The sequence below is a fragment of the Triticum urartu genome, chromosome 2A (assembly GCF_056163025.1).
Source record: "Triticum urartu cultivar PI428250 chromosome 2A, HENAU_Tu73, whole genome shotgun sequence".
Lineage (NCBI taxonomy): Eukaryota > Viridiplantae > Streptophyta > Magnoliopsida > Poales > Poaceae > Triticum > Triticum urartu.
This window is the reverse complement of record NC_141874.1, coordinates 357371428-357382519: the sequence shown is the minus strand read 5'-3', so window position 1 is coordinate 357382519 and position 11092 is coordinate 357371428. Positions and strand designations below refer to the sequence as shown.

Here is an 11092-nt window from a genome sequence, read left to right as displayed (position 1 = left end):
AACTTCTCCAACAAGGTGTACGAGCCGAAGGACGAACACATGGAGGCATACCTCGCGGAGGTACGTAAAATGGAAAAGCATTTCCTGGGTCTAGAGCTGCAGCACGTACCCCGTGGCATCAACAAGGAGGCCGACGACATCACCAAGAGGGTGTCCAAGCGACAACCCCAAGAGCCTGGCGTCTTTGAGGAGCAGATCTTCAAGCCGTCGTCAACACCTCCGCTCCCGGAGCCGGCGCGCCTCAGGAGGAACTCCCCCAACCAGCTGCCTCGGGATCCCCGGCCTGCGGCCTGACCTCGGGAGCACGCCTACTCCTGGCGCTCGAGCCTCCGGAGGGGTGCTGGACCAAGGAGTTCATGGACTACCTGACGCAAGGGATGCTGCAGGAGAAGGAGGAGGACGTGGAGCGCGTGGCCCGACAGGCTACGACATACTGCACCCAGGACGGTGAGTTATACAGGAAGCATCCAAATGATGTTACCTTACGATGCATCTCCAGGGAACAGGAGAATGAGATGTTGGCCGACATACACGACGGGGACTGCGGGCACCACTCATCATCACGAACCATTGTCGGCAAGGCGTTCCGCAGTGGGTTCTACTGGCCTACGGCTCTCAACGACGCAACCGAGCTGGTGAAGTCCTGCGAGGCCCACCAATTCCATGCCAAGCAGATCCATCAGCCAGCTCATGGCCTCCAGACCATCCCGCTCTCGTGGCCATTCGCAGTCTGGGGGCTGGATATCTTAGGCCCATTCCCTCGAGCGCCTGGGGGCTACCGCTACCTCTACGTCACCATCGACAAGTTCACCAAATGGGCGGAGGTAGAAGCCATCTGCACCATCCTGGCCAGATCTGCGGTCAAGTTCATCAAGAGTGTCGTAAGCCGGTTTGGGGTCCCTAATCGCATCATTACCGACAACGGCTCACAGTTCACTAGCAATCTTTTCAAGGCATACCGTGCTAACATTGGAACACAAATCTGCTACGCTTCGGTGGCACACCCCAGGAGCAACGGTCAAGCCGAACGCGCCAACGTGGAGGTCCTCAGGGGCCTCAAGACCAGGACCTTCAAGAAGAAGCTTGAGGCCTGCGACAAGGGCTGGCACGATGAGATCCAGTCTGTGTTGTGATCCATCTGCACCACCGCCACCAAGCCAATAGGCGAGACCCCGTTCTTCCTCGTATACGGAGAAGAAGCGGTTCTCCCTCATGAGGTCAAGCATCGCTCCGTGCGGGTCCTGGCGTTCGATGAGACGCAGTAGGACGCCATGCGGGGGATGGACCTTGTGCTGGGGGAGGAACGCCGCCGTGAAGCCTCGCTCCGAGCGGCAAGGTACCAGCAGGCACTGTGACGGTACCACTGTCGCAGCGTCCGCTCCAGGACGCTCGACGTGGGCGATCTCGTCCTGAGGCGAGTGCTCTCCAGGGAAGGGTTGCACAAGCTCTCGCCCATGTGGGAGGGCCCGTTTAGGATCGCCCGTGTCTCTAGGCCTGGCGCCGCGCACCTGGAGACACAGGACGAGATCCCATCCAGAATGCCTGGAACATCTAGCACCTCCGGAGGTTCTACCCATGAAGCAAGGCCCAACGCCTGTGAAGCAAGGCCCCGTGCCTGTGAAGATCTCCGCTCGTGACACTCTCACGTAATAATGAGTGGGGCTCTAGACACCCCGGAGTTTCAGGAGTGCCGCCCTTGGGCCTCGGGGGCTTCCTCCCACGTCTTAGTGGCAGCACTTAGCTTCACGCTGGTGAGAAGACAAGAAGACTAGACTAGGTGCCGGACGCGGCTTTTCATTTGCTTTCCGTAGTTGGCTTGCCCCTTTTTCTTAATGGAAGTTTGCATTCTGGCCTTCCTTGTCCTCTTTGTTTGATCGCTTTCTCCTCTGTTCTTCCTTGGATTTTTGTTTTGGTCCGTGCTCACCCTCGCATGCCTCGCGAGGGGGCTGGACATGTGCCCTCCTGGAGGTGCCCTCGTGAGCGTTTTTCCTGTTCTTCATGAGGCACCCTCGCCCGAGCCCGCAAGCTGGTGCACCTTTCTCAATCCGTGCCCCTCGGGTACCGTGATACGAAGCATTGGGTCATGGCCGGCGGCGCCTGCGACCAGGATTCGGAAGAATAAGAGTTTCCTAACGAATTTTTGCAGTTCCCACACGCCTTCCGAGCAAAGGAGGCTTCGCCAGGCACTGGGGGATGCATGCCTTGCGAGGCAGAAACTACTTCATGCACATCAAGCTAAGTTATCTCTACACGCCCACATAAAACGTTGGTACCACAACACGACTCAGGGACGATACACATAACATAGCAACTCGGAAATTATGGTTCATTAAACGCCCCCGCAGGGCCCATACTTGTTTCTTCTTAAACACAGGAAGGAAAGAGCAAAACAAAAGTGGTGCGTGCGCCCACAGCAGTCCGTGAGGGCGGACCCATGGCGCTTCCCGAGCTTAGCCAGACCCCTCCTCGCGCTTCACTGGAGCTCAGCAATGAGATGACCTGCCGAATCCCTCGAAACGGGCACGGGGGCTGGTCATAGCCGCCGCTGCTGGAGCTGTCGCTGGAGGAGGAGCCATCGTAGTTGGACGAGTCGCGACCAGCGCCGAGGATGAAGCCACCTTCCTCCTCGTCACGACCATTACCAAGGCCGAGCACCTCATCGTCGTCGTTGTCCTTGGGGCAGCACCCAACGCGGTGACCATCTTCCCGAAATACCCTCACGAAGAGGGTCGCGTCGCCGTCATACTTGAAGTGGAGGGCACACCTCCTGCCCAGTCCGCGCGTACGGGCGAACGTCTGCCAGCCACGGGCCAAGGCTGCGTTGCCCGCTGCGGAGACTTCCACCACGACCCACAAAGCCCCGCCGAAACAACCATCCGCGTGCAGCTAGAGACCGCCTGGACCTGCGGATGGCTGCTCGCCGATAAAGAATCACGGGAGCTGAAGCCAGGTGCCAGCTAGGTTCTCCGACCACACGATGAACTGCAGCGTCACCTCCGCCGAATGGAAGCGCGGCCGAGGAGGCCGCGCAACCATGGCACGCCTCACTTCATCAACGGGACTACCATGACCAGGGCGACTCCCACCACGCGCGCGGGGGGGGGGGGGGGTGGGGGGGGGGGGCGCCGCTGCCGCGAGGGGCCACAGTGGGCGTCATGGCGTGCTTGCGCGGGCGACCATGCCCCCTCTTGGGTGGTGGCGAGCCGGGCCCCTCCTGGCAGGCCTTCCCCTTCTCCGTGGCCGAGAACCTCTTCGCCGGCGCCATGAGTGTCGCTGCTAGCAAGGAAGCGAGGAAGAAGAAGCAGAAGGAAGTGATGGGTGACGGGGGCTCCTCTCCCCCTTCCCATTTATAGCCAAGAGGAGGCCAACCGCCGGCCTCCATGATCAAAGGTAATGATGACTTTTTTTCTGCATGCAGCAGGGACCCGTCAAGTCAAGTAGTTGCCGAGGCAGCGTGGGGAAGCGGAGACACCCACAACCAATCAATCACCACGCGTCAACCGAGGCCGCAGGCTGTTAGGGCCCGCGGCGCCCCGCACATGCCCCTTGGCTTCGCCTCAAAGCCAAGTCCGAGCCGCCTTGGGCCCGGGGGCTACTATCGACGTTCTGGGAATAGGGGTACCCAGAATTGCCTGCCTGCGGCCCACGGCGTGGCTCCACCAGCGGCCCTATGCAGCCCATCTTCACCAGCAAGCACTCAAGACCCTCGTGAGGGGCCAAGCCTCGTGAGGCGGACAGTGCAAGGCCTCCTCGGGGGCAGCCTCACCAGGCTGGCTCACAAGGGGCGGAGAGATCAAGGCAAGGGAGACCTCGCGAGGTCCCCATGACGTAAGCCATGACGATCAAGGCCAGGTGGGCACCAGGCGGGCGCCAGCGTGCGCAGTGTCCTCGTTTCCTCTTTGGTGCTAAAGACGCAAGCTCATGCGCGGAGTCCCGAGGCATCAAGCAAAGGTTTCCATATCGGTGCAACAAGACCAAGACCAGCAGGATGACAGGACAGAGGTCACCGTGGAGCCCAAGACGGCGTCACCACCAGAGCCTTTGGCACGCGAAGACTACTTTTGTCAGGATAACTTGTACTAGCTGTCCCCCCTTCAAACTTGGCCGTTGTGGGATCCCTTCCCACTCAATATTTGGGTAGAGGACCAGGGCCTTTATAAATAGGACTAGCCACCACCTTAGAAAAGGGGAGGGAGGATCATTCAGACCACCAGACACCACACAAGCTCGCCAAGCAGAAGAACACCTCTCCTTAGGAGGCCGTTCTTCCCCTTGTAACTGTTCATCCTCAGCCCACGAGGCAATCCACCACACCACCCTGGAGTAGGGTATTACACCGCAACGGTGGCCCGAAACAGTATAAATCTTGTGTCCCTTTGTTCCGTGAGTTCGACACGCTAAGACTTGATATTGTGGTGAGGGTGAGAGCTAGAGGGGGAGAGATCTTCGTGCGCACCCCAGTGTTCGAACCTCAAGGGTTTTGCCGGAACCCAAAATCCGACAGAGAAGCCGCCGGAGGGGGGGGCGCGGACGCCGCGGTATCCCCAAGTTTCTCGGCAGCGCGGCGACATGGTGGCGTGGCGGCAGCGAGGTGAGAAAGAGCGGGGAGAGAGCGGTGGCGAGGCACAAAGCAGGGAGAGAGAGGTGGCAAGGCACAGAGCGGTGGGAGGGTGTTGGATTTTATAAAGTGCGCCGGACGCCGCGCTCCCGACTGCTTTTTTCCCCCGCGTGCGATCCTTTCCTGACGTCCCTGCTATCTCCACTCTCTTCTCCACTCTTATATTTATTTTATATTTATATTTATCTCTACTCTCTACTCTCTATCTCTACTGTTATAAAAACAGAGTTAGTTATGATGGTATGCATGCCATCATGCAATATGGGCCGTCCAATTTATATCCGACGGATAGGAAGGAAACTATGGCAATTTTGCAAAATGATACCCACACACTGGTGCGCGTCGGTCGGTTTTTAACCCCTTTCCACGAAGGCATTTGGAACCGTCACCAAGTGAGTGTGGGCGATAGGGGGTCCTTCCCACATGACCCAGAAACCATCGGGGATAGGGACCCTATAGTACTCCTACTTGTTTCTGCTCGCATTGCCATCGCAGTCGGTATTCTGTGGTGCTACGTTTACGATGCGCCACCTGTCACAAACAACTCACTATTATAGAACGTGTATGATGCGCGGACCATCACAAACGGTTCACTGTTAAGAAGATTAGCTAATTGTCATATGAGTGTCGGATAGGATTACGAAACGTCAGACCGTCGTAACATCGTCATACACGACAACTATCGCACACGCTATTCTGTGGTGCAACATTTACGATGCATACTTCATCAGAAATAGTTCATGGTTGCGACGACAAGGCAACTAACACAAACGTTTAGTTTGCCGCACCGTTCGTGATATTGTCTGACATCTCACACGCTTTGGAAACGGCAACTGTGTGCATGCTTACACACGTTTCCTCTTTGTGAATTGTCTCCGATTATGGTGTATATCGCAAACATTTGTGTTTTACCAACCATGTGTGCCGTAACAACCTGGAGAGCATATTTTCACCGTAATTTAATTGCTGCTACTTCAAATTGTACCAGATTTGAATTTGAATTTGAATGTATGCTACAACTTTATTCATATCCATCAGGTTCAAACAACCAATGCATTATTCGATTCATAGGTACATACGTTCAAGAATTACAGAAGAACCAAATAAAGAATGATGAACAACAGTTGTATACTTGTACTATTAAAGACGGTAAAGAAAGAGGCGAAATATATTTTGGTTGCTGAACAAGGTGAAGCAGAATGCCCATATTGTGCCCTCCTACATGCAGAAGGCACGCACGACTCTAGTCCAACCCCTTGTGATGGTCGACCGCCCATCCTTCAAGGTCTTCATGAAAATATCTAGATAATCATCGTGTTCTGGTAGAAATACTTTAACCTTTGCATGCCCACCAATCATGTAGTTTGAGAGGTAATCTTGAGTAAACTGCTTTGGCAACCACTGCAAAGGAAAAAGATTCAGACATTGTCATATAACACAACTCATTATGGGCTGTAAAAAGAAGGCTGCAGAGTTCTTACTTACCATCCTGCAGTTCGCTGTTGTCTTGGATAAAGTGTAAACAAACAGTTTAATTGCCATCTTTGGACCCATTTTACTAACAATCTTTATCAGCTTCCTCACTTGATACTAGTTCATCGATATCTCATAGCCCCATACACAGAAAGGGTCAAAGCGCAGATCTTTACCAATGACATATGTACCTAAAAGCACCAAGTTAATATTAGAAGCTAAATTGCAATGGTGTAGTACAACACTCTTTTATAATGTGTCTATATACATCCGTATGTGGTAGTCCATTTGAAATCTCTAAGAAGACAAATATTTAGGAACGGGGGGAGTATCTTATAACATCCAATATACTGACATATTAGATGAATTAACATCTTATATTATGGGCCGGAAGGAGTTTAGTGCATTCTTACAAATTATCGGCTAATTAACTACTGCTGTATCCAGGGGTTACAGTTAGTTTGAGCTAGTTTGGGCTCAAATAGCCCTAAAGTATATTTAAACATGGGGGCTAGTTTGAGCTAGTTGCATCTATAACCCACCCAAAAAAATATCCAACCCAAGGGGTGCTAATTGGAGCTAGTTCTCCTAGTGCATTTATTGTCAATCTAACCCTGCCATCCAAACAACTCTTTGGATGGAGTTAGTTCAGGGTTAGTAATGAGCTAGAAACTAACTCTAACCTCTAGCTAAGTTGAGTATCCAAACAGGGCTGTATTGTTGTTGTTGTTGCTGCTCTTCTACGTATATCTAGACATCATTAGAACAATAACGTAACACTCTTCCATGTTGCTATGTAGCCTAGGATTGCATATTTAGACATTAAGTACAGTGCATGTTGCTATGTAGCCTCAGATATATTACATATGGCTCTAGTTAACCTAACGATAAATGGATTGCAGATATATTCAGTTAAAAGTCCGATTCACCGATTAGTCCCTTATCAGCCGCCGACCTATATGGTACCAGCTACCGATATCCTGAATAGTGAGCATATATAAGCCATGGGATGAAACTAACCTCGATGGAAAACAACAATCATTCCCAAAACTGTCCTCTATAGGTACATCGAGAAGCATGTTAAGCACAACAGTTCATACTTGCACATATAGAACATCACGTTGTGAATAACTGCAATAAACAAGGCATACTATGTACAACCAAAGATAGCATTTGAAACTGGACATATGCTAACTACAAACAACCGAATAATCAAAAAACTTTAAAAGAGGCATATGCTAGCTATAACAGGCTTAACAACAAGCTAATATATGCATTCCTATCGGTATGTTTAAAACTGGATTGATGAAATGTACTGCACAGTAAATAATTGCACATATAGAGCATCACATTGTGAACAATTGAAATAAACAAGGCATACTGCAAACAACCAGATATAGCAATTAAAACTAAACATATTCTCACTACACTACAAAAGGGACTCGACAAAACAAATCATGGGTTCCCCCTGTGAAGAGGCACGGCAAAACAAATCATGGGTTTCCTCACTTGTCACAGATGGGCTTGTTCCCGTGGGAAGAGCACAGACCCTGGATGCGCTCCATATTGTCGCAGATGGGCTCCTTCCCCTTGGAAGAGCACGGCTATAGGGTTCCCTCCCTGATGTCGCAGACGGGCGCTTTCCCCTTGGAAGAGCAGATGGGATCTTTCCCCTTGGAAGAGCCGGAGAGGGTTCCCTCCTTGTGGTCTCCGTTGATGAGGTCTAACTTGGAAGCTGTGGATCCCAAGCCAGCGTCGTAGAACGTGTCCTTCAGAAATTACAAAAGGGGCTCGATGGCGATGTAGAATGGCAAATTGTTGACAGCGAGCCAGAGGAGATCAGTGGTGGGGCTATGGATGAGATCGACGGTAGTTGATCCTGAGGGGTTGGGGGTGGGCCACTTAACCTGTGACATAGCCCGCCTTAGGCCATCGCTGTCGATGACCTCGATGTCGTAGTCGTCGGCCGAGACATGCCCGCATACTCTAGCCCGCTGCTTGAGTGTCTGCTACCAGTAATGGCCGCCAGCTTCCTCGGCGACGTCGGGCGGAGAGACCGCTATACACATCTTTTGGGTAAGTCGCTCCTCGAGCTCCACGGGAAGCGTAGCGGGCTTAGGCTACGATGCTCTGGAGTGGGGGATGGGGATAGCGATCTGTGGGAAAGGGGGCGTTTGGCAGGCGTCATCTAAGAAACTCAGGGCAGCCTGGGTATGGAGATCGGTGGGTAAGCTGCATGGGAAAACCGTCAGATGTTGACAATGGAGGCCTTGCGGCGGGGGCGGCAGCGGCGGTGGGGACCTTGCTAGGGTTTCGACCGAGGGAGGGGGTGTGTGTATGCACACGCCCGAGGAGGTTTTGGTGTGTATGTGTGTGTGTGTGTTGTGTGTGTGCATGGAGGGGGTGTTTGAGGAAATGATGCGGGTACTGAAAATTTTACTACGCGGGAGTCAAACACAGGAGTGAAATGCCGGGCTATTGAAAATTTTGATGATAGTGCATGACACACGGTCTGGAGATAGAAACCGTGTGTTATGAAATAGAAAAAACCCTTGAGGCGGGCATATATTTTCTAGGGATGCAGGTGGGATTGGGAACAAGAAACATCGCACACGGTCTGGAGATAACAACCGTGTGTTATGAAACAGAAAAACCCTCGAGGGGGGCAGATATTTTTGAGAGGGGGAGCCTCGGGAGCCCAATGTATTGTGCGGATGTGTGCGTGACAGGGGCACCGGCGTGGCACATGGTTAGTTTGAGTGAACTGTGTCTGTTGTGTCATCCGACTTGTCTAATGTTCATAAATTTGGCGACAAATGAGGCGGGAGAGGGTTAGAACACGAACATACTTGCATGTGGACCAAATTTATGTATCAAAAGGGTGGTTTGGTTTTCAAATACCAAATGCAACTTTGATGTGGCACCTCTCTCGCAAAGCGCATGGTATTGCTTGCCCCCACCCCCCTCGTGTCCGCACGAATTGGGAATCCTAAGCTATGAATGCATGCCCCCTCCCCCCAACCGAGGTTCACCTAGCAAAGTGCGAAGTAGCTAGCAGCCCCCCTCCTCTCTTGTGTTGGCATGAAGGGAATCCTAAGCTATGAATGCATGCCTGTGACGCCCCGAGACCGATGCGCCACGTGTCTTCCAGTGATTCGTTGTTGTTGCCTTGTCATTCGCTTGCGTGTTGCATCTTGCCATGTCATCATATGCATTGCATCATCATGTTTTCAAAACTTGCATCCTTCCCAGTCTCCCCGTTCCTTCCGTTGTCCGTTCTGAGCCCAGACACACTTGCACGCGCCCGCGGCATGTTCGAAATATTGTTTTATAAGTGGCCGGAAAATGCTCTAGGATTGGGATGAAAGTTGACGTGCGGTCTTATATTAGTGTAGGTAGGCCGCCTGCCAAGTTTCATCGCAATCAGAGCTCATTTGATAGCCCAACCGTTAAACATATAGCGGCAATATAGCCGGTGAAACGTCGGACGTTTTCGGTCTCTGGAAACCGTTACCGGGCTGCCTTCTTTTCTCTCCTCTCAGCCCATCACACTCTACATAGTCCATTAGCCCACCTACCTACCCCCTCCGCTTCGGACCGTCTGATGGCGATCGAACCGCTTCGAGACGGAGCAAAACCCCTCCTAACCCTAATCCTAACCCCCCTTTTTTCTATTTAAACAGTACCCCTTGCCATTTTTGGCATCCCCTAGTCTCCACCTACCTCTTGCCATTTTTGGCATCCCCTAGTCTCCACCTACCTCTTGCCGCAGCCTCCACCCTCCTCCTCGCATTCCGCGCCGGCCAAATCTCTCCCCGCCACTTGGCAGCGCCGCCATGCCCTTTCAGCCAACTGATGCGTGCCACCTCACGCCGCCAGGCTGCCGGCAGCCACTCATGAGAGGCCACGTCGCCCTCCTCTCTCTCCCCGCACCGCCAGGCCCGTCGGGGCCCGAGGCCAGCCCGCCCGAGCCCGACCGTGCCCCACAGGTGACCGCGCTAGCTCGCCCCGAGCGATCCAGATCGGGAGAGGTGCTCCCGATCCAGATCGACACCGCCGCCTGTGCGTTGTTGTTCCGGCAACCGGGGCCGTGCCGGAGTCGCCGCTGGTGACCTCCTCCACCCCCAGGCCAGGCCTCGCCGCCCCTCTCCTTCCCATCTTTTCTTCCTCCTCATCCTCTCACCTTCTCTCTCTCCCTCACAGGACGCAGCCGCCGCCAGGAGCCGCCATCCATGTCCCTCGCCGCCAACCGACTTCCGCGCCAGATCCGGACTCCACTACCTTCCCCGCTTCCATTCCCGGCCTCAGCTCTCGTCGCCATCGCCGGAGAGACCATGCCACCGTCGGTCTTCTTCTTCCGCAGGAGATGGACGAGCTCAGCGCCGCTAGCGTTGACCGCGCCGCCGCCGCACGCACGTGGGCCAGCACCCCCCCGGCCCAGATCCCACCGGCCTTGCCCGGCCCAGCACCGATGTAACACCCTCGATGCGACTATAGCTCCCCGTGTCGAGGCACGACTTAGAGACATAATCGCAGTGAAGGCATATTTCGCAAGTTAGGCAATCTTCACAACATCCCATGTAATATAAATAATAAAGGGGAGATAACATAGTTGGCTTACACTCGCCACGTCAATCAAGTACATAAATAACATTACATCATCCAAACACTCATGGCCCGACTACGGCGCCAAAATAAAAGAGAACCCAACATGCGACAACGGTCCCGTTCACCCCCAACTGGGCACCACTACTGATCATCGGGAAAGGAAACATAGTAACGTTGAGAGTCTTCGTCAAACTCCCACTTGAGCTCATACGCGTCTCCTGGAGTGGAATCATCAGGCCTTGCATCTGGTGTAATAGTAATCTGTGAGCCACAGGGACTCAGCAATCTCGCACCCTCGCGATCAAGACTATTTAAGCTTGTAGGTAAGGCAAGGTAAAATATAGGTGGAGCTGCAGCAAGCGACTAGCAAGTATGGTGGCTAACTTATCCGCA

General features: G+C 53.2%; 1 protein-coding gene across 1 annotated transcript; it reads left to right on the top strand.

Annotated features, from left to right (window-relative positions):
* The first annotated feature begins 356 nt into the window (after positions 1-356).
* LOC147985102 (uncharacterized) lies at positions 357-1133 on the top strand. Its single transcript, XM_087541408.1, has 2 exons — positions 357-635; positions 954-1133. Exons 1-2 carry the CDS (start codon positions 357-359, stop codon positions 1131-1133), a joined length of 459 nt encoding a protein of 152 aa, XP_087397534.1.
* The last annotated feature ends 9959 nt before the right edge of the window (positions 1134-11092 follow it).